Below are 23,515 nucleotides of genomic sequence, written 5' to 3'. Positions count from 1 at the left end.
TTGTTATACAGTTATTAACGTTGTTGTACTCTGGTTCAACTGTACTCTGTACGTAACGCAAAATGGCTCAGTAGCGCCCCCACAGGTCACATGCCTATGGAGCGAAATTTAGTTTCACCAAATTTCAGGACTCAGTCGGCCATCTTGGATTTGGTGTCCATCTTGGCGTTTTACAAGTTTCGTAACTGAACGAACTTGTCTGAGGGCGTTAATCGTAGCAACACGAAAAATGCGTCAAATTGTTCTAGACCCATCCAACATCAAAAGTTTTCAGAAACCTTCGCAGATTCAAAAGGGCGTGGCCACAGCAGCCATCGGAATTTTGGCAAATTTCGATGACTCGCCACGAAGCAGGAAGTGCGCTATAACTTCGCCATACTTTGGCCTATCCGAACAAAACTTCATACGTGACACGAGACCCCGCCCCTGAACACGTCTACGAATGCGAACTTGACCCCAACGCGATGTTGGCCATTTTGAATTACGCGTTTCGTCGCTAAACAGGAAGTGCCCTGTAACTCGCCCACATATTGACCGATTGGCTCAAAACTTGATATGTGAGACCAAGGGCCCGCACTGAACACATCTGCAAGACATCACTTGCACACAGGAAGTAGATCGTCTAAAACAGGAAGTGCCCTTTAACTTCGCCTAACATTGACCAATCGGCCCGAAACTTGATATGTGAGACTAAGGGCCCGCCCTGAACACGTCCGCAGGCCATGACCTGCACACAGGAAGTAGGTCGCCCTAACCAGAAAGTGCCCTGTCATTTGCCCGTACATTGACCAATCTGCTCCAAAATTGATATGTGGTACCAAGGGCCCGCCCTGAACACATCTGTAAGACATGACCTGCACACAGGAAGTAGGTCGGCTTAGACAGGAAGTGCCCTTTAACTTCGCCATACGTTAACCAATCTGCACTAAATTTCACATGCGTGATAAGTGACCCGGCCAGAGCACAGGGTCCAGGGCTAACCCGGCGGGGGGGGGGGGGTTATACAGTTATCAACGTTGTTATTACTAGTGTTTATAACAGTTTTATTAATGGTGTTATACAGTTATTAACGTTGTTATTAACAGTGTTACTAACGTTGTTATTAACAGTGTTACTAAAGTTGTTATTAACGGTGTTATACAGTTATTAACGTTGTTATTAACAGTGTTTTAAACAGTGTCATTAACAGTGTTTTTTACAGTGTTATTAACGGTGTTATACAGTTATCAACATTGTTATTACCAGTGTTTTTAACAGTGTTATTAACGGTGTTATACAGTTATTAACATGGTTATGAACAGTGTTTTTAACGGTGTTATACAGTTGTTTTAACAGTGTTATTAACGGTGTTATACAGTTATTCATGTTGTTATGAACAGTGTTTTTAACAGTGTTATTAACGTTGTTATTAACAGCGTTACTAAAGTTGTTATTAACAGTGTTATGTTATGTTATGTAACGTTGTGACTAATGTTGTTATTAGCAGTGTTACTAATGTTGTTATTAACAGTGTTTTTAACGTTGTTATTCATGGTGTTTATAACCTGCTCAGTGATGACTCCGTGGTGCAGGGAGCACGTCCCTGTGGAGGGAAACTTCGGTCAACTGTACGATGAGCTTGACGTTTCCGTGGAGATGTTGTCCAGAGAGTTCAGCACCGAGCTTGTGGTCCAGGTTAGAACTGTGATGTCATCAGATGGATGACCTTTAGCTTGGTGTTGACCTTTGACCTCCTGCAGGAGCAGCAACAGCGGTCTGTGCTGAGTGGACCTGTGATGGATCAGGAGTTCACACAGACGGTCAGAGGATCTCTGCAGAAGCTGAACGCTGTGATGAAGGAGGTGCTGGATGTTCTACAGCTGCTGCTGTCCTTCACCTTCATCACCATCTTCACCAGGTAACATCACTGCCACGTTGTCATGTCATCATCTCTGAGCAGCTCCTCCTCCTCCTCCATTTGCTCCTCCTCCTCTTCTCAGGGCGTTCAGTTATGTCAGATATTACAGGAAAGACATCCGATTTGACAACGTCTACGTCACCAAATACTTCAGACTGATCGACGCCCGCAGGAAAAAAGCGGTAACGTCATCTTCATCATCGACATCATCTTCATCTGCTGCATGTTAATGTTGAGAAGCTGTGTTTATATGTCGTGGTGCGTTCAGGGGAAGCGCTGTGTGCTGCCGCTCACACGCTCAGGGAAGAAGAAGCTGATTGAGCCGCGTAGTCTCAGGATTCACCCTGACGAGTTTAAAGAAGTGGTGAGTTCAGCGTTTACCCGTCATCACACAAACACCCAATATATCCTAGTTTATTAATGTGGATGCATGAGAGACGAGCGCCCCCTGCTGCTGAGAACCAGCATGAGACTTAATAGAATCTATATCAGTTTAAGTCTAAGATGTCTGAAGAACGTGTTCACGTGTTTATCTCACTCACTCTCCCACACACACACACACACACACACACACACTCACTCTCCCACACCAAACCTCATAGATAAAATCTGTGATTTTAACATCACACACACACACACAGGAGTTGTTGATCCACTGCTGCCTCCATCACTGAGTTCTAATGTCTTATTTTATCACTTCAGCATGGAAAATCCTACATTTGAATTAACTCAGTGACACAAAGTGACCACACGAGGCAGCAGAGGACCAGCAGCTCCTGTGTCCCCGCAGCTAAAATCACTGATTTACTCTATGAGGTTTGGTGTGGGAGAGTGTGTGTGTGTGTGTGTGTGTGTGTGGGAGAGTGAGTGGTTTACAGCCTCTGTGTCTCAGCAGCAGGGGGCGCTCACAGTAAGTGTGTCAGTACATCATACACCTTGTAAAAACCTGAACTGTGTGTGTGTGTGTGTCTCAGGTGTCAGGTGTGTTACAGCTACTCTCTGTCTCTCTTCTGGGCGTCGTCCTCCTCATCATCGACTTCTCTCTAGTTCACACTCTGGACATCGTCAGCAGACACACAATCAGCCAGTTCAACGTGACCAGTATGTACACACATACACACACACACACACACACACACACTCACACTCAGACACACACACACACACACACACACACACTCACACTCAAACAGACACACACACACACACACACACATACATACACAGACACACAGACACACACACATACACACACACACGCACATACACAGACACACGCACACGCACACGCACACACACACCCACACACAGACACACACACACACACACACTCACATAGACACACACACACACACACTCAAACAGACACACACACACACACGGACACAGACACAGACACACACACTTACACAGACACACACACACACGGACACACGGACACAGACACACACACTCACACAGACACACACACACTCACACAGACACGCACACACACGGACACACGGACACAGACACACACACTCACACAGACACACACACACTCACACAGACACGCACGCACACACACGGACACACGGACACAGACACACACACTCACACAGACACACACACACTCACACAGACACGCACACACACGGACACACGGACACAGACACACACACTCACACAGACACGCACACACACTCACGCAGACACACACACACACACACACACACATACACAGACACACATACACAGACACACGCACACACACACACACACACACAGACACACACACACAAACAGACACACACACACACACTCACATAGACACACACACTCACGGACACAGACACAGACACACACACTCACACAGACACACACGGACACAGACACACATACACACTCACACAGACACGCACACACTCACGCAGACACACACACACACACACATACACAGACACACATACACAGACACACGCACACACACACACACACACACACACAAACAGACACACACACACACACACACTCACATAGACACACACACTCACATAGACACACACACACACGGACACAGACACAGACACACACACTCACACAGACACACACGGACACAGACACACACACACTCACACAGACACACACACACACTCACACAGACACACACACACACACACACACACACACACACACACACACACACACTCACGCAGACACACACACACACACACACTTCATCTTCACCACTGTGGGATTGTGGGTAATGGGGGTGGGATCTTCTCTGCAGGCATTCGGAAGGTGGACATCAAAGTGGGCGGGGACTCCATGATGGCCCGCCTCTTGAGGAAGACGGTCTCAGCCTTCAACAGTTCATCCATCCTCCACATCCAGACGGACAACCAGGGTAGGTCAAAGGTCAAAGATCACAGCATGTGCCAGATTGTATGATTCATCGTAAACTGAGGGCTCACTGACAAGCTCCACCCTCTCTCTGTCCCTCCCCCCAGCCTGTGTGTCTCCTCCCTCAACGCTCTCAGCAGACGTCTATGTTTACTGTGTGTGTTGTGTCCTGTTGGTGGCGCTCTTCACCCTCCTTCAGGTTTACACCAACCGTCTGAGACGAGTCATCGCTGCCTTCTACCACCCACAGGTACACACACACACACACACGCACACAGACACACACACATACAGTGGAGGAAATAATGGTTTGATCGCTCACTGATTTTGTAAGTTTGCCCTTTAACAAACAAATCAACAGTCTGTAGTTTAAAGTGAGAGACAGAATATCAAAAATAAAATCCAGAAAATCATATTTCAAAAGAAAAATACTTATTTCCTCCACTGTGTATGACGTCAGAGTTTTGAAGGTGTGATGTTGAGGCTGTGGGCGGAGCTAACATGTGTACGTTGTTTCAGAGGGAGAAGAAGAGAGTACTGTTCCTCTACAACCTGCAGCTGCAGAGACACATGTCCTCTGTGGACAGTGGACACAGGACCAGGACGGTGAGGGACAGTCACTCCGCCTTAGCCCCGCTCTCAAACACACACACACACCAATGACAGTCACTCTGCCTTAGCCCCGCCCTCAAACACACACCAATGACAGTCACTCTGCCTTAGCCCCGCTCTCAAACACACACACACACCAATGACAGTCACTCTGCCTTAGCCCCGCCCTCAAACACACACACCAATGACAGTCACTCCACTTTAGCACCGCCCTCAAACACACACACACCAATGACAGTCACTACGCCTTAGCTCCGCCCTCAAACACACACACACACACACCAATGACAGTCACTCTGCCTTAGCCCCGCCCTCAAACACACACACACACACACACCAATGACAGTCACTCTGCCTTAGCCCCGCCCTCAAACACACACCAATGACAGTCACTCCACTTTAGCACTGCCCTCAAACACACACACACCAATGACAGTCACTACGCCTTAGCTCCGCCCTAAAACACACACACACACCAATGACAGTCACTCCGCTTTAGCCCCGCCCTCAAACACACACACACACCAATGACAGTCACTCCGCCTTAGCCACGCCCTCAAACACACACACCAATGACAGTCACTCTGCCTTAGCCCCGCCCTCAAACACACACACACCAATGACAGTCACTCCGCCTTAGCCCCGCCCTCAAACACACACACACACACCAATGACAGTCACTCCGCCTTAGCCCCGCCCTCAAACACACACACACACACACACACCAATGGCAGTCACTCTGCCTTAGCCCCGCCCTCAAACACACACACACCAATGACAGTGTGTCATTGGTTTGGCCCGCCTTGTGTTTGAAGGCGGCCGCTTTAGCCCCGCCTTCAAACACAGTCACTCCGTTCTCTGCTGTGTCTCTGCAGGTGTTTCACAGTCTGACCACCTGGGGGTGTCGTCGCTGTCGCCATGACAGGCGGGAGGCGGAGTCTGACTCTGAGACGCACTATGACCCCAGTTAGACAGGAAGAGGAAGAGGCTAAGAGCTAAAGAAAGTCCAGCCATTCAAAGAACCCGACTAATCTAAACCTGGTGACCATGTGAAGAAGCTCCGCCCACTACCAGAGACAAATAATCACTGACATGTTTGTTTGTTGAACCCATGATTAATGAGTGAGGAGAGTGTGATGTGTGTGATGTGTGTGACACCAGCAGAGGGAGCTGTAGAGTCACAGCTGATCCTCTGTCACATCTGTGATTAGCTGCTAAGTGTCACATGATCACATGATCGCTCTGTTCACACCTGAAGATTAGTGTCACGTTTCTGCAGAGGTGAGAGGTCACCTGAGGTCACACACACACACACACACACACAGAATAGAATGTGTGTGTGTGTGTGTTCTTTTAATCTTGCATCCAGTTTGATTTCAAAATAAAAGCCACTAACTGTGCTTAACAGTGAGTTCTTCAGTTTCACGTATTCAGTTGTTTAGTGGTAAACATTAGCACTAGCAACCTAATGGAGTGCGTTTGATGAACACAGTACTCCACAGACACCAGCAGGGGGCAGTGCTGTGAGTGTGTCACAAAACAGTAAAGAACTAAAAACGGAGTTTGATGACTTGAAAACCTTTTTTTTCTCACAGATTATATTCAGGAATTTCACTGTCATGTAGAAAGTACTTTAAAGTCATATTTGAGTAAAAGTACAAGTATGTGACCAGAAAATGTCACTTTTTTATAAAATTACTTCAGCCAAAGTCTTAAAGTTTATGACATTTACTTAAGTATCAAAAGTCATTTTCAACAATAAAAAGTGAGGAGTTAGGATTGAGCCATGGTGGGTCAGTGGTAGGGAGGTTGTGGGTTCAATTCCTGGCTCTCGTGTGCCCTTGAACAAAGACACTTGAGCCCATGTTGCAGTGTGTGAATGTGTGAATATGTGAAAACTGTAGTGTAAAGCAGTTCATCAAGACTAGTAACACTCTATATAAATACAGATCAAAATAGCGACTCTTCTTCTGATTTTATTTGTTAGTAACAGGTAACAAAGAGGGTTAGAGGAAATGTAGTGGAGTAAAAGTAAATATAAATAACAATTAAAGTTTTTGTACTTCGCTACATTACAACAATGGAATTTCATTTTATCAGAAAGTAAACGGGTAAAAATAATAATCTGTCTAATTTTCCTGTGACTCACACTTTTATTTTGAAGCTACTTCTCGTGGAGCTTCCGGTGATCTTCCGTATTTCCGATTAGCTTCACTCAGCGGGATGACTCTCCGATGAACAGTCTGCTGTTCTCCGGTTAATGACACGGTTCACGTCTCGTTAAGTCGCCGTGTGGTGTCCACACAAACTCTGCCGACTTTAGTTGACGTTTACTGCCTGACCGAGCGGTTCCTCCCGGTGCTGACGGTACTTTGTAGCGGCGGAACCTGCGCAGATAACGGACTGACCCGCTCCGGTCTGAGCTCGTTACCATGGAGTTTCGGCGGAACTTCCTCTGGAGCTCCAGCACAGGGAGGTAACGACAGCGGGGTCCGGGCTTCCTCGCGCTCAAAGCCGCCTCGGCAGCGACTTGTTGCCGCTGACGCGGAGAAGATGAGCGGAGCCGCCGCCGCGCTGCTGCCGCTCCTGCCGCTTCTGCCTCTGCTGCGGCTGCTGAGCGGCAGCGCTGCCTTCACGGTCCCCAGGTCTCTTAACGCACCGCAGAACCCAGAAGTTATGATACATAGACAGACGGACGGTACCGACGGTCTGATCAGAGCCGTGACAGGTGAGGACAGTCACACCGATTCTGTTTGCTTAGCCAGAGTTAAACCTGTGGTCAAAACTGTGGTTAAACCTGTGGTTAAAGCTGTGGTTAAATCTGTGGTTAAAGCTGTGGTTAAAACTGAGGTTAAACCTGAGGTTAAAACTGAGGTTAAAGCTGAGGTTAAAACTGAGGTTAAAGCTGTGGTTAAAACTGAGGTTAAACCTGTGGTTAAAGCTGAGGTTAAAACTGAGGTTAAACCTGTGGTTAAAACTGAGGTTAAACCTGTGGTTAAAGCTGTGGTTAAACCTGTGGTTAAAACTGAGGTTAAAGCTGTGGTTAAAGCTGGGGTTAAAACTGAGGTTAAACCTGTGGTCAAAACTGTGGTTAAACCTGTGGTTAAACCTGTGGTTAAAACTGAGGTTAAACCTGTGGTTAAAACTGAGGTTAAACCTGTGGTTAAAGCTGTGGTTAAACCTGTGGTTAAAACTGAGGTTAAACCTGTGGTTAAAACTGAGGTTAAAGCTGTGGTTAAAGCTGGGGTTAAACCTGAGGTTAAAACTGAGGTTAAACATGTGGTCAAAACTGAGGTCAAACCTGTGGTTAAAGCTGGGGTTAAACCTGAGGTTAAACCTGTGGTCAAAACTGAGGTTAAACCTGGGGTTTAAACTGAGGTTAAAGCTGTTGTTAAAGCTGAGGTTAAAACTGAGGTTAAACCTGTGGTTAAAACTGAGGTTAAAGCTGTGGTTAAAGCTGTGGTTAAAGCTGAGGTTAAACCTGTGGTCAAAACCGAGGTTAAACCTGTGGTTAAAACTGAGGTTAAAGCTGAGGTTAAACCTGTGGTTAAAACTGAGGTTAAAGCTGTGGTTAAACCTGTGGTCAAAACTGAGGTTAAACCTGGGGTTAAAACTGAGGTTAAAGCTGTGGTTAAACCTGTGGTCAAAACTGAGGTTAAAGCTGTGGTTAAAGCTGAGGTTAAACCTGTGGTCAAAACTGAGGTTAAACCTGGGGTTAAAACTGAGGTTAAAGCTGAGGTTAAACCTGAGGTTAAAACTGAGGTTAAAGCTGTGGTTAAACCTGTGGTTAAACCTGTGGTTAAACCTGAGGTTAAAACTGTGGTAAAGCTGAGGTTAAATCTGTGGTTAAAGCTGTGGTTAAACCTGTGGTTAAAGCTGTTGTTAAAACTGTGGTTAAACCTGAGGTTAAAGCTGAGATTAAACCTGAGGTTAAACCTGAGGTTAAACCTGAGGTTAAAGATGAGGTTAAACCTGAGGTTAAAGATGAGGTTAAATCTGAGGTTAAACCTAACGTCACTGTTAGCGTCTGTGTCTCACTTCACCTTCGCTCTGTGTCCTCAGATGGCGACAGAAAACAGCGTCCCCTGCTGGAGAAGACACGTCCCTTCGTCCTGGTGGACGGAAAGAGACGGAGCCTCGCTGAAGCATTCCAGGTTGGTTTTAATGGTTTTTAATGGTTCAGATCCAGGACTAAAGTCTCTCTGAGTCACAGGTGATTTTATCACATCTGATACTTAATCAATACTATAATCAATTCAAAAATCTATAATCTCACTATAATCAATACAATTATTTATAATCTCAGTATAATCAATACAATAATCTATAATCTCACTGTAATCTTACTATAAACCCACCCTGGGGGAAACCCTGTAATAGTATATTAGAGGTTAACGATAATATTGACAAAAAACAACGTGTTCAAGAAAAACAGATCTTATTTATTAACTTAAACTTGCTTTATAAAGTATTGCACAACGGCCAACTAAAACTATCATAAGAGCATTTTAAACTAATGTAAACAATACTCATCATATTTGAACTACAAGGCATTAACATGAGAATGTGGATACACAGTAACCTCTGCCAAAGTTTGTGAGTGTGTTTTTTTGTCGTACGTTAGCTGGCCGCTCGTGGTCGACCGCTGACTGCCCAAGCTTCTCATGTTCTTCATATTCTGTGCGCTGGTTCATTCACAGACGGTGAAACACGTTGTCGAGTCTTTGACGGCAACCGCTTTGTCGTTTGAGTGACATCAGTGTTTTTAAAGCCAAACCACCTCCACGTGAGTGAGGAGGATCCTCGCTTAGCTATTAAATCTAACCACGTGGATTCTGAGGCTGCTAGAGTCTGTGTTTGTTCACTCATGTTCAACATGCAGCTACGTTAGCTGTTGTTGTGAAGCGTGGACACGGCAGGTGTCCTCATGTGTCCTACCAGGCTGATCATGCAGTGAATGTGTGGCCTCTCAAAAAGACGTGTTTTGATTGGTTCTTGCAAATGATTTCGACACATCGTTAAAACAACAATTAAGATACTATCGTAGATGATATATATCACACACCCCTAAACTATAATATATATTCCAACTATAATCTATGATCTAAATGTAATCAAAGCTATAATCTAACATCTAACTATAATCTGTGATCCAACTATAATTAAAACTATAATCTACAATCTCACTATCATCAAAACTATACTATATAATCTAACTATAATATATACAATAATCTAACTACAGTTTATACTATAATCTATAATATAACATAATCTATAATCTATAATACCAGTCTAGTACCTGTGCTAATAAAGTTATAATAGGGTTATAATATGGTTGTATTTCTGTTGGGTCTCTGGTCATGATGTCGTCTAAGACTGTAACATGATCCAGATCCAGGTTCAGATCCAGCTTCAGTTCAGGTCTAGATCCAGGTCTAGATCCAGGTCTAGATCCAGGTCCAGGTTCAGGTCCAGGTTCAGGTCCAGTTCCGGTTCAGGTCAGAGGAAGAAAACGCCGTCTGATGCAGGAGCAGGAAGTCTTTGGCTCCACCCACTGTCTTTAATGGACACTGTTGGTCAGGAGCATGGATGTGGACGAGGACACTTCAGTTTAACAACAGACAGGAAGTCTTCTTCTTCTGCTTGAATCAGTACAGGTGAAAGTTTCCGGTGGGTGGAGAAAGGGGCGTGGCTCATTTACATATTCATGTTGTTGTTTGTCAGAAAATGTGCAGCTGAATTTCTGATCGCTGAGTCATGAAAATCACACTCAGATGTCTGCTCGGAGCCCCGCCCCATGACCTCACACACACACACACACACACACACACACACACACACACACACAGAGTGTTAACAGATGGTGAAAGAGGCTGCAAACACAGGAGGGTAAAAATGAGCTCTCGCTCATCAAGGTCTGATGAAAAACAGAACAGATTTGTTTAGAAGCTTCTGATTGGTCCATCTGGGAGTGAGTGAGTGAGTGTGTGTGTGTGTGTGTGAGAGTGTGTGTGTGCGTGTGTGTGTGTGTGTGAGTGAGTGAGTGAGTGTGACATTTTAGCTGAGCCTGTTAAAGAAGCTTCACAGAACCTTCCTGAAGGGGGCGCTCAGGTTCAGTCACCACCCAGAGGTACTGAACATGACTCAGCCAACAAAACGACCCCACCCGTCTGCTGTGACCCCACCACAGTACAGAACATGGTTGAGAAAACAAACACGCCTCAGAGGGGAATTCTGCTCATTTAAAGGAAAACTCCACCCAAATATACACACACACACACACACACACACACACGCACACACACACACACACACACGCACACACACACACACACACACACGTATCCATTCACACTCTCACACACACACACACACACAGAAAAGGACAGGAATCTCCTCTTTGAACAGCAGCTGCAACAACAGACAGGAAAATAGACTGATTGGTTAACGGATATGTTCAGACCCACCCCATCCTCCAGAAAAATGGAGTGAGTGAGTGAGTGAGTGAGTGAGTGAGTGAGTGAGTGAGTGAGTGCGTGCGTGCGTGCGTGTGTGCGTCTCACACTGTCTTCCTGTGTTTCAGGACGGACATCCAGACAGATTGCAGTGTGGACTGGAGGTGAGAGGACGCCTCTTCCTGCTCGACCTGGAGAAGAACCAGTGAGTCTCAGTAAAGAGAGCTAATGTGCTGTGAGCGCCCCCTGCTGCTGAGGACCAGCCTGACATACTGAGTGAAAACATGGAGACACAAGGAAAATACATGTTCATGTCTTTATCTCAATGTCCAACAGGAAACTGAAGTTTGTAACACCAAAGTTCTTTGACTGAGCCTGTGTGTAAGGCTGGTTCTCAGCAGCAGGGGTGATGATGATGATGATGACGATGGTGGTGATGATGATGATGGTGATGATGATGATGGTGGTGATGATGATGGTGGTGATGATGATGATGATGGTAATGGTGATGGTGGTGATGATGATGATGGTAATGGTGATGGTGGTGATGATGATGATGGTGGTGGTGATGATGATGGTGATGGTGGTGATGATGATGATGATGGTGGTGGTGATGATGATGATGATGGTGATTATTGTGATGATGATGGTGATGGTGTTGATGATGACGATGATGGTGATTATTGTGATGATGATGATGATGGTGATGGTGTTGATGATGACGATGATGGTGATGATGACGATGATGGTGGTGATGATGGTGATGATGATGATGATGATGATGTAGATGGTAATGGTGATGATGACGGTGATGGTAATGGTGATATAGATGGTGAAAATGGTGATGGTGATGATGATGATGATGTAGATGGTAATGGTGATGATGACGGTGATGGTGATGTAGATGGTGAAAATGGTGATGATGATGATTGTCTGCTGTCTTCTTGCAGTCACCTTCTGCGCAAACCTCCAAATGTCTTCTTCTACCTGTCCAACGGTACGGGCGTGTCTCTGAAAGCCGACCCTGTGGTGAGTCAGTGCAGGCCCCGCCCTCTCTCTCTGTGATATGTGTGTGATGCATCTTCGTGTTGAGTGAAAGCTGTTTCTGTTGTTGTCCACAGACTCACTGTTATTACCACGGCAGCATCCGAGGGTTCCCTCAGTCCAGGGTGGCTCTGAGCACCTGCTCCGGACTGAGGTCAGTCTCTGATTGGTTCATTTACCTGTTTGTTTGCTTGTTTGTTTGCTTGTTAGTGTGTTTGCTTGTTTGTCTGTTTGTTTGCTTGCTTGTTTGTTTGTTTGCTTGTTTGGTTGTCTGTCTGTTTGCTTGTTTGTTTGTTTGTTTGTTTGTTTGTTTGTTTGTTTGTTTGTTTGTTTGCTTGTTTGTTTGTTTGCTTGCTTGTTTGTTTGTTTGCTTGTTTGTTTGTTTGCTTGTTTGTTTGTTTGTAAGTTCATCGGGTCACAAACAGAAAAACAACAGTGCTCCAGTTAGATCCAGGATTTACAGATTTTCAGCTCATTTTGTTTCTTGACACATCAGCATTTTTTTTCTGTGGAAAAATCCTGATCTGGATCAGTGAGCTCGGTGACCTCTGACCCCTGCGGCGCTGCAGAGGCTGGATTACTGAGGTCTTAAACCAGCTCACATAAAAAAAGAGAGTCCCGTTCACCTGACTGTGTTTCCTCCTGCAGCGGCGTCATCGTCATCAACGCCACGATGAGCTTTGAGCTGCAGCCACAGGATGACGACCGCCATTACCATCTCCTCCACCAGGGGGAGGAGAGCAGAGGGGACGGGAGTGAAGGAGGAGGAGGAGGAGGAGATAATGAAGGAGGAGTCCACCTGCTGTTCTCCGCCAGTCCACTGGAGGGCAGTGACGCTGGACATTGTGGGGTTTACCACACTGCTGTTCCCCCCATCCACAGCTACACACACACACACAGGGTGAGACACACACACACACAAACACAAACACATTGTCCTCTGTCTTGTCTTATGTGTCTTCTGTCCTCTGTCTGCAGAGAAAGAGGGACATCCTGTCAGAGACCAAATACATTGAGCTGGTGCTGGTGGCTGACCACCAGGAGGTCAGTGTGTGTGTGTGTGGGGTTCTCACCCTGTGTGTCCTGTAGTAACATGTATGAACAGCAGGTGGCAGCAGCTCACAGTGTTCTCTCCTTCTCACAGTTCATGAATTACCAGAAGAACAACAAGACCATCATCTATCGTATGATGGACGTGGCCAACCAGGTGGACTGGGTGAGACCTCTAACCTCTGACCTCTGACCTCTGACCTCTGCCTCTGCCTCTGCCTCTGACTGCCTCTCTCGCTCTCTCTCACCCTCTCATCCTCAGTTCTATCGCCCTCTAAATGTGCGGGTGGCGCTGACCGGTCTGGAGGTCTGGAGCGACCGAGACAAGATCCGGGTGGAGAAGAGTCCGAAGGACACGCTAAACAACTTCCTGGAGTGGAGAAGCAGAGAGCTGCTTCCCCGCCTTCGCCATGACAACGCCCAGCTGGTCATGTACGAGCGTTTTAAAAACAAACATGTGATGTGTCCGTGTGTCACCCCTGACCTGACCTCTCACTGTGCAGGGGCGGAGCCTTTGACGGCACCACGGTGGGGATGGCGTCTCAGGCGTCTATGTGCTCCAGAGACCGGTCAGGTGGAGTCAACGTGGTGAGGGTCATATGTTCATCGTCATGTGTTCACAGTGGCGTGTGCAGACATTTTGTGTGGCATGTGGAACTATGGGCTGCCTTACTATAGCAGTGAGAGATTATAAAAACAAAACATTACAGGCACTAATGTAAGCCTAATGTAAACCTACACAATACTAAATATTCATCTTAAGTGTACTGATAGATTCACATGTTGTACTAATGACAAACTCTGCCGACATTAGTTATGTGCTGGTCATCACGTCATATCAGTGATTAGCTAGCGTCTAGCTTGTTAAGCAGATGTGCAGTCGGCTAATTTATGCTCAGCTGTGGTGGCGCCGTATGAGACAGGCTACTTCACAACAGAGACAAAACAATGCAAGTTATAGCTTGGCAACTGAGGCTCAGGGGGCAAACAATACACTCGACTCGATTCATTTATGTGTTACCTGGCTGGTGGGACGGGGCCGGGAGCAGGTGTGTGCGGGCTACAGATGTGCACTGCTGCTGCAGCACGCCTCCGTTTGTGCACGCCCTGCGGTGGCATATTAATTGGGGCAATATTATCACACACTTTTAATCGTGCAGAATTTATAGATGATCATGTCGGCATGGGCCACATACACTGTTTAAAATAACAACAACCTTTCAAAAGGGCACTCCAGAGGGCAACGGCAGGTGCTATAGCACCACCTAGTGCACGCCACTGTGTGGTCATCATCATCATAGTGTTTACACATGCTCTCTCTCTCTCTCTCTGTTTCTCTCTCTCTCCCTCAGGATCACCTGGTCAGCGTTTTGGGTGTGGCCTCCACTGTTGCTCATGAGCTTGGTCACAATTTGGGGATGAGTCATGACACAGCAGAACGTCGCTGCTCTTGCCAGAACGAACCACGACTCGGAGGATGCATCATGGAGCCATCAACTGGGTCAGTATCAGATTATACAACCCGGGTCAGTGTCAGATTATCTAATCTGGTTCAGTGTCAGATTATTTGTGTCAGATTATCAGACCTGACCCAGTGTCAGATGGTCTGTGTCAGATTATCTAACCTGGTTCAGTGTCAGATTATTTGTGTCAGATTATCTAACCTGGCTCAGTGTCAGATTATCTAACCTGGCTCAGTGTCAGATTATCTAACCTGGTTCAGTGTCAGATTATCTAATCTGGTTCTGTGTCAGATTATCAGACCTGGCCCATTGTCAGGTGGTCTGTGTCAGATTATCTAACCTGGTTACGTGTCAGATTATCTAACCTGGCTCAGTGTCAGATTATCTAACCTGGCTCAGTGTCAGATTATCTAACCTGGCTCAGTGTCAGATTATCTAACCTGGTTACGTGTCAGATTATCTAACCTGGCTCAGTGTCAGATTATCTAACCTGGCTCAGTGTCAGATTATCTAATCTGGTTCAGTGTCAGATTATTTGTGTCAGATTATCAGACCTGACCCAGTGTCAGATGGTCTGTGTCAGATTATCTAACCTGGTTCAGTGTCAGATTATTTGTGTCAGATTATCTAACCTGGCTCAGTGTCAGATTATCTAACCTGGCTCAGTGTCAGATTATCTAACCTGGTTCAGTGTCAGATTATCTAATCTGGTTCTGTGTCAGATTATCAGACCTGGCCCATTGTCAGGTGGTCTGTGTCAGATTATCTAACCTGGTTACGTGTCAGATTATCTAACCTGGCTCAGTGTCAGATTATCTAACCTGGCTCAGTGTCAGATTATCTAACCTGGTTACGTGTCAGATTATCTAACCTGGCTCAGTGTCAGATTATCTAACCTGGCTCAGTGTCAGATTATCTAACCTGGCTCAGTGTCAGATTATCTAACCTGGTTCTGTGTCAGATTATCTAACCTGGTTCATTGTCAGATTATCAGACCTGGCCCAGTGCCAGATGGTCTGTGTCAGATTATCTAACCTGGCTCAGTGTCAGATTATCTAACCTGGTTCAGTCTCATATTATCTGACCTGGTCAGTGTCAGGTGATCTGACCCAGGTGAGTGTGTGTGACCCTCAGGTTCATGCCTGGTCAGCAGTTCAGCAGCTGCAGTTCCTCTGACCTGTCCGTCAGTTTACTTCATGGAGGAGGAATGTGTCTGTTCAACGTTCCTGAACCAGATCTTCTGTTAGGAGGACCTCGCTGTGGAAACCTCTACGTGGAGAGAGGAGAAGAGTGTGACTGCGGCCTGATGGAGGTACTCACCTGTTTTACATGTCCCTGCTCACCTGTGTGACCTCTGTGACCTGTGATGCTGTGCTCTGATTGGTCAGGAGTGTGATGATCCCTGTTGTAACGCCTCCACCTGTCAGCTGATCCCGGGAGCTCAGTGTTCATCTGACGGCATCTGCTGCCACAACTGTAAAGTAAGACTGAACTCACACGTTCACCTTCATGTTCGCTAACACGTTCACCGTCATGTTCAAGAACACGCTCACCGTCATGTTGACTAAAATGTTCACCGTCATGTTCACTAAAACGTTCACCATCAGCTTCACTAACACGTTCACCGTCATGTTCACTAACACGTTCACCATCAGCTTCACTAACACGTTCACCATCAGCTTCACTAACACGCTCGCCGTCATGTTCACTAAAATGTTCACCGTCATGTTCATTAACATGTCCACCGTCATGTTCATTAACACATCCACCGTCATGTTCACTAACACGTTCACCGTAATCTTCACTAACACGCTCACCGTCATGTTCACTAACACGCTCACCGTCATGTTCACTAACACGTTCACCGTCATGTTCACTAACACGTTCACCGTCATGTTCACTAACACGTTCACCGTAATCTTCACTAACACGCTCGCCGTCATGTTCACTAAAATGTTCACCGTCATGTTCATTAACACATCCACCGTCATGTTCACTAACACGTTCACCGTAATCTTCACTAACACGCTCACCGTCATGTTCACTAACACGCTCACCGTCATGTTCACTAACACGTTCACCGTCATGTTCACGTCCACGTCCACCGTCATGTTCACTAACACGCTCATCGTCATGTTCACTAACACGTTCACCGTCATGTTCACGTCCACGTCCACCGTCATGTTCACTAACACGCTCACTGTCATGTTCACTAACACGTTCACCGTCATGTTCACTAAAACGTTCACCATCAGCTTCACTAACACGTTCATCGTCATGTTCACTAACACTTTCATCGTCATGTTCACCGTCATGTTCACTAACACGTCCACCGTCATGTTCACTAACACGTTCACCGTCATGTTCACTAACATGTTCACCGTCTTGTTCGCGAACACATTCACCGCCATGTTCACTAACACGTCCACCGTCATGTTCACGAACACGCTCACCGTCATGTTCACTAACACGTTCACCGTCATGTTCATGTACACGTCCACCGTCATGTTCACTAACATGCTCACTGTCATGTTCACTAACATGTTCACCTTCTTGTTCGCGAACACGTTCACGTCATGTTCACTAACACGTCCACCGTCATGTTCACTAAAATGTTCACCATCAGCTTCACTAACACGCTCACTGTTGTTCACTAAAATGTTCACTAGCACGTCCACCGTCATGTTCACTAACACGTTCACCATCATGTTTATGTTCACTAACACGTTCACCGTCATGTTCACTAACACGTTCACCATCATGTTTATGTTCACTAACACGTTCACCGCCATGTTCACTAACACGTCCACCGTCATGTTCACTAACACGTTCACCGTCATGTTCACTAACACGTTCACCATCATGTTTATGTTCACTAACACGTTCACCGTCATGTTCACTAACACGTTCACCGTCATGTTCATGTTCACGAACAGTTCATGAGTTTAAACTCCTCCCCCTCTGCCCTCAGTTGCTGTGTGTAAACTCCTCCCCCCTCTGCCCTCAGTTGCTCAGTTTAAACTCCTCCCACTCTGCACTAAGTTGCTCAGTGTAAACTCCTCCTCCTCTGCCCTCAGTTGCTCAGTGTAAACTCCTCCCCCTCTGCCCTCAGTTGCTCAGTGTAAACTCCTCCCACTTTGCCCTCAGTTTCTCAGTGTAAACTCCTCCCACTCTGCCCTCAGTTGCTGAGTGTAAACTCCTCCCCCCTCTGTTCTCAGTTGCTCAGTTTAAAATCCTCCCACTCTGCACTCAGTTGCTCAGTCTAAACTCCTCCCCCTCTGCCCTCTGTTGCACAGTCTAAACTCCTCCCCCTCTGCCCTCAGTTGCTCAGTTTAAACTCCTCCCCCCTCTGCCCTCAGTTGCTGAGTGTAAACTCCTCCCCCCTCTGCCTCCAGTTTCTCAGATTAAACTCCTTCCCCTCTGCACTCAGTTGCTCAGTCTAAACTCCTCCCCCTCTGCCCTCAGTTGCTCAGTCTAAACTCCTCCCCCTCTGCCCTCAGTTGCTCAGTCTAACCTCCCCCTCTGCCCTCAGTTGCTCAGTCTAAACTCCTTCCCCTCTGCACTCAGTTGCTCAGTCTAAACTCCTCCCCCTCTGACCTCAGTTGCTCAGTCTAAACTCCTCCCTCTCTGCCCTCAGTTGCTCAGTCTAACCTCCCCCTCTGCCCTCAGTTGCTCAGACTAAACTCCTTCCCCTCTGCCCTCAGTTGCTCAGTCTAACCTCCTCCTCTGCCCTCAGTTGCGTCCTGCAAGCTCGGTGTGTCGTGAGCCTCTTGGACCATGTGACCTGGCCGAGTTCTGCACTGGCTCCTCCCCCCACTGTCCCCCCAACGTCTTCCTGCAGAACGGTGAGCCCTGTGAGGACGGTGCCACCTACTGCTATGGAGGAGTGTGTGTCAGCATGAACGCTCAGTGTCAGCTGCTGTGGGGAACCAGTAAGACACCAGTTTAACCAGTTCACACTGAGAAGCTGCTGCTTTAACACACACTCTAAGTGTGTGTGTGTGTGTGTATGTGTGTGTGTGTGTCTGTGTGTGCGTCCTCAGACTCCACCAGTGCTCCGCCCATCTGTTTCTCTTCTGTCAACAAACAAGGAAACAAGTTTGGAAACTGTGGTCAGCTGACCAACGGTTCCTACATCCCCTGTGCTAACACGTGAGTACACACACACACAACACACACAACACACACCCACACACAGACATATAACACATAGAGGACATACACAACACACACACACACACACACCTACACACACAGACATATAACCCATAGAGGACACACGCACACACAACCAGTGTTGGGCATCTTACTTTAAAAAAGTAATTAGTTATAGTTACAAATTACTTCTCCCAAAAAGTAATTGAGTTGGTAACTCAGTTACCACATTGTAAAAGTAATTAGTTACTCAGCAAGGTAACTGACATTATTTGTTATGTTCTATAACGCTATTACATTCTTTAACATCCTATATGTCAAAGATGTTTATAATACCTGAATGAAGAATAAAAACCCTATGTACAGTATTTTAGAACATTTGGTATTTATTTGAACAACTGACACACAAATGTTAACTTGGTTAAAGAGAAACAAAGGAAAATGTGGACGACATAACACGTTACATATACATTATTTCCTTTTACCTCGGTAAGGGAGAAGTCGTGTCGATATTTCCACTTAAAAAACGCTACGCTTCCCCGGCTCGTCGCCATTGTCTCTGTCTTAGAGCGTACAGTGAGACAGCGTGAGCAGGACACCCGTCCACCCAGCCTATCATCATCATCGCATCTCCACCCCTGCTCTCTCCCGGCAGCTGATGTGTGGCTGTCAGACAGCCCGACACAGCTGCGCTTCATTCAACAGAATTGTAACACAAGTAACGCGTCACTTTACATTCTCAGTAACGGTAACAGCGTTGCAACGATAGGAAAAGTAATTCATTAGATTACTACGTTACTGAAAAACACCGTTAGTAACGCCGTTATACTTAAACGCCTTTGCTCCCAACACTGCACACAACACACAGACTTATAACACATAGAGGACACACACAACACACACACACACACACAGACATATAACACATAGAGGACACACACAACACACACACACACACAGAGGACACACACACACACACACACAGACATATAACACATAGAGGACACACACAACACACAGACACACACAGAGGACACACCGACACACAGACACACACACCTTGATGACCCCGCCCCCCCTACCCACGTGCTGCAGTGACGTGCACTGCGGCAGGATCCAGTGTCAGGGTGGGAGACAGCGCCCCCTGCTGGGCATTAACGTAGAGATCCTGACCACTGAAGTGCGCCACAGTGACCTGGTCTGCAGAGGAACCTTCTTCCACCTGGGAGACGACGTGTCTGACCCTGCTACTGTGGCTCAGGGAACTGCATGCGGCCCTGGAAAGGTCAGTCAGCCGGCGCCCCCTGCAGGACAGGAGGAAACATGACTGAAACAAAGTTAAAGTATAGATAATATATAGATGAACTGTCCCTTTAATAAATGTTGCAGGTGTGTTTGAAGCAGACGTGTCAGGACGTGTCGGTGCTGGGCGTTGACGACTGTCGCAGCAAATGTAACGGTCACGGGGTGAGTGAGTGTTCTGGTGTTCTGTCCACAGGTGGCGCTAGCGTGCTGCTCCTGATTAATGTGTGTGTAACCTGCTGTGTGTGTCTGTGTGTGTCAGGTGTGTAACAGTAATAAGAACTGTCACTGTGACGTGGGCTGGGCTCCACCTGACTGCAGGTACTCAGGTCACGGCGGCAGCGTGGACAGCGGTCCAGCCACAGCTGCTCCAGGTGAGAACACACACCATCACACACCTGTCGGACATCTGAACTCTGACCCAGGCTGACGCTGCTCCTGTGTGTGTGTGTGTGTGTGTGTGTGTTTAGGGTCTGACCCGGTTCAAGTCGCCCTGCTTGTTGTGTTTTTCTTCGTCCTGCCAGTCGTCCTCCTCTTCCTCGCTCTTCGCTTTCCTCGATTCCGGAGAAATCTCTTATGTTTTGGACCAAACAGCCCATTTCACAAAGCTCGACAACACAACCGGTAACACACACACACACACACACACTCTCACTCTGTAATGTACAGCTGACTGTGCTGTGAGCGCCCCCTGCTGCTGACACCGAGGCTCACCCTCAGTGAAAAGCTGCAAACAGGAAACTGAAGTCCGTAAAGTACTCACTCTCCCACACCAAAGATAAAATCAGTGATTTTAGCTCCTGGTCCTCTGCTGCCTCGTGTGGTCACTTTGTGTCACTGAGGTTAATCTGAACAGATTTCCTCGATGAGGTTTGGTGTGGGAGAGTGAGTGCTTTACAAACAAACACAGGTCTGTCTGAGATAAAGACGTGAACATGAGATGTAGATATCGTAGTCTTTTAAAATCTGCTTGATCAGCCTCTGTGTTTCAGGCTGGTTTTCAGCAGCAGGGGGCGCTCACCGCACAGTCCGCTCTCTGTCTGAAAAAAACATGAACTCACCTATTTTTAAGCATGGATGTATTATAAGACCTGGATGTAGCTCCGCCCCTTTGGCTCTGTTCATTCCTATGGAGTTGCTCACTCACACTTATGTCAAAAAAGTTTCTGACTTCCTGGTTTATTTCCACAGAGCATGTGCAGTAGTGTTACTCCCATAATGCCTCTGGGCTTCGTGAACGAGCCGCGTTCTCGACTTGCTCGCCGCGTCCATGAACGGCATGATGGGAGTACGCTACTGACGCGCACAAGCGGATTTCATGAATACTGAGGTCACGTTAGCTTCGGTCTTTAAACCATGGATTTGTAAATGAATGTCAAACCAATGATAGTGAATACAGTAAAGTGAAAAGTATAATGACGTCATTATGACGTTAAAATGATCAGTGAATATTAGTTTATATGTGTTGTTACACGAATGATGTTGTTTTCTTCCATTCACTGATAAACTGTCACATGACTCAGGGATTTTATATATTATTGTCCAAGAAAATAATGATAATAACATTAAGATTAACATTATGATCCATTGAATATTAACCATGAATATGATTTTGGTCTCATTGCTATGCTTTTTATTTTGGTTTAAATTTATAACAAATAAAGTGAACTTATCATTATAATTACAATTTATGGTAAATATAATAATCATCAAATATTACAATAAACCTGCAGACTCATGATCAGATTATTAGGAACAATAACAACGTGATAACTCCAGATTCTTTCACTCTAATTCATGTGTTCATCACATTTATCAGAGACTTTATGAACAGGTAGTGTAATTCATGTGTTCATCACATTTATCAGAGACTTTATGAACAAAAAGTGTAATTCATGTGTTCACCCCATTTATCAGTGACTTTATGAACAGATACTCTAATTCATGTGTTCATTACATTTATGAGTGAATTTATGAACGTATAGTGTAATTCATGTGTTCAGCCCATTTATCAGTTACTTTATGAACAGATAGTCTAAACCATGTGTTCATTACATTTATCAGTGACTTTAGTAACAGATAGTCTAAATCATGTGTTCATCACATTTATCAGTGACTTTAGGAACAGGTAGTGTAATTCATGTGTTCATCACATATATCAGTGACTTTATGAACAGGTAGTGTAATTCATGTGTTCATCACATTTATCGGTATTTTTATGAACAGATAGTGTAATTAATTTGTTCATCACATTTATCGGTAACTTTATGAACAATAGTGTAATTCATGTGTTCATCACATTTATCTGTAACTTTATGAACAGATAGTGTAATTCATGTGTTCATCACATTTATCGGTGACTTTATGAACAGATATTGTAATTCATGTGTTCATCACATTTAACAGTAACTTTATGAACAGATAGTTTAATTCATGTGTTCATCACATTTATCAGTGACTTTATGAACAGATAGTTTGATTCATGTGTTCATCACATTTATCAGTAACTTTATGAACAGATAGTTTAATTCATGTGTTCATCACATTTATCAGTGGCTTTATGAACAGATAGTTTAATTCATGTGTTCATCACATTTATCAGTGACTTTATGAACAGATAGTTTGATTCATGTGTTCATCACATTTATCAGTGGCTTTATGAACACATAGTTTAATTCATGTGTTCATCACATTTATCAGTGACTTTATGAACAGATAGTTTGATTCATGTGTTCATCACAATTATCAGTAACTTTATGAACAGATAGTTTAATTCATGTGTTCATCACATTTATCAGTGGCTTTATGAACAGATAGTTTAATTCATGTGTTCATCACATTTATCAGTAACTTTATGAACAGATAGTTTAATTCATGTGTTCATCACATTTATCAGTGACTTTATGAACAGATAGTTTAATTCATGTGTGTGGTGTAGTGAGCGCAGGTCTCAGGTCATCACACCGTCATCTGCCCCGTGTTCACAATGTCAGCATGAATCCACACAGCAGCTCGTTAATACATCGATAATAAGTTTGAAAATAAATGCTAATGAGCGACGAATAAATAACTAAAAGATGTTTTGTTGTAATATTTTTAAACATGTAACAGAAAACCATCATTGCCTTCATTTATTCACATTTCTCATAAAG

At 45.5% G+C, this 23,515-nt stretch overlaps 2 protein-coding genes across 7 annotated transcripts in view; both read left to right on the top strand.

Annotated features, from left to right (window-relative positions):
• The window catches only part of dcst1 (DC-STAMP domain containing 1), a 10,314-nt gene extending 4,037 nt beyond the window's left edge, over nucleotides 1–6,277 (top strand). For both annotated transcript variants that reach the window (XM_058648261.1, XM_058648260.1), the window contains 9 exons: nucleotides 1,553–1,674; nucleotides 1,740–1,897; nucleotides 1,980–2,079; nucleotides 2,166–2,261; nucleotides 2,872–2,998; nucleotides 4,167–4,283; nucleotides 4,387–4,529; nucleotides 4,799–4,885; nucleotides 5,767–6,277. In XM_058648261.1, coding sequence (XP_058504244.1) covers nucleotides 1,553–1,674; nucleotides 1,740–1,897; nucleotides 1,980–2,079; nucleotides 2,166–2,261; nucleotides 2,872–2,998; nucleotides 4,167–4,283; nucleotides 4,387–4,529; nucleotides 4,799–4,885; nucleotides 5,767–5,862 — 1,046 coding nt within the window. In that variant the 3' untranslated portion in view covers nucleotides 5,863–6,277. The remainder of the gene's footprint in view (nucleotides 1–1,552; nucleotides 1,675–1,739; nucleotides 1,898–1,979; nucleotides 2,080–2,165; nucleotides 2,262–2,871; nucleotides 2,999–4,166; nucleotides 4,284–4,386; nucleotides 4,530–4,798; nucleotides 4,886–5,766) is intronic.
• An 807-nt stretch (nucleotides 6,278–7,084) lies between these two features.
• adam15 (ADAM metallopeptidase domain 15) overlaps nucleotides 7,085–23,515 on the top strand; it is a 28,896-nt gene continuing 12,465 nt past the window's right edge. For 4 of the 5 annotated variants that reach the window (XM_058647646.1, XM_058647645.1, XM_058647644.1 and 1 more), the window contains exons 1-19: nucleotides 7,086–7,619; nucleotides 8,954–9,045; nucleotides 11,478–11,554; nucleotides 12,300–12,378; nucleotides 12,471–12,547; nucleotides 13,042–13,294; nucleotides 13,372–13,437; nucleotides 13,538–13,609; nucleotides 13,706–13,875; nucleotides 13,947–14,031; nucleotides 14,796–14,944; nucleotides 16,041–16,218; nucleotides 16,295–16,387; nucleotides 18,643–18,838; nucleotides 18,950–19,058; nucleotides 20,157–20,346; nucleotides 20,451–20,528; nucleotides 20,626–20,737; nucleotides 20,834–20,987. In XM_058647646.1, coding sequence (XP_058503629.1) covers nucleotides 7,445–7,619; nucleotides 8,954–9,045; nucleotides 11,478–11,554; nucleotides 12,300–12,378; nucleotides 12,471–12,547; nucleotides 13,042–13,294; nucleotides 13,372–13,437; nucleotides 13,538–13,609; nucleotides 13,706–13,875; nucleotides 13,947–14,031; nucleotides 14,796–14,944; nucleotides 16,041–16,218; nucleotides 16,295–16,387; nucleotides 18,643–18,838; nucleotides 18,950–19,058; nucleotides 20,157–20,346; nucleotides 20,451–20,528; nucleotides 20,626–20,737; nucleotides 20,834–20,987 — 2,405 coding nt within the window. In that variant the 5' untranslated portion in view covers nucleotides 7,086–7,444. Of the gene's footprint in view, nucleotides 7,620–8,953; nucleotides 9,046–11,477; nucleotides 11,555–12,299; nucleotides 12,379–12,470; nucleotides 12,548–13,041; nucleotides 13,295–13,371; nucleotides 13,438–13,537; nucleotides 13,610–13,705; nucleotides 13,876–13,946; nucleotides 14,032–14,795; nucleotides 14,945–16,040; nucleotides 16,219–16,294; nucleotides 16,388–18,642; nucleotides 18,839–18,949; nucleotides 19,059–20,156; nucleotides 20,347–20,450; nucleotides 20,529–20,625; nucleotides 20,738–20,833; nucleotides 20,988–23,515 lie in introns of all 5 variants that reach the window. The other variant, XM_058647642.1, reaches the window with a different exon arrangement.

This window comes from Solea solea, chromosome 13 (genome assembly GCF_958295425.1).
Source record: "Solea solea chromosome 13, fSolSol10.1, whole genome shotgun sequence".
In the NCBI taxonomy this organism is placed as follows: domain Eukaryota; kingdom Metazoa; phylum Chordata; class Actinopteri; order Pleuronectiformes; family Soleidae; genus Solea; species Solea solea.
This window is presented reverse-complemented; position numbering and strand designations above follow the sequence as displayed.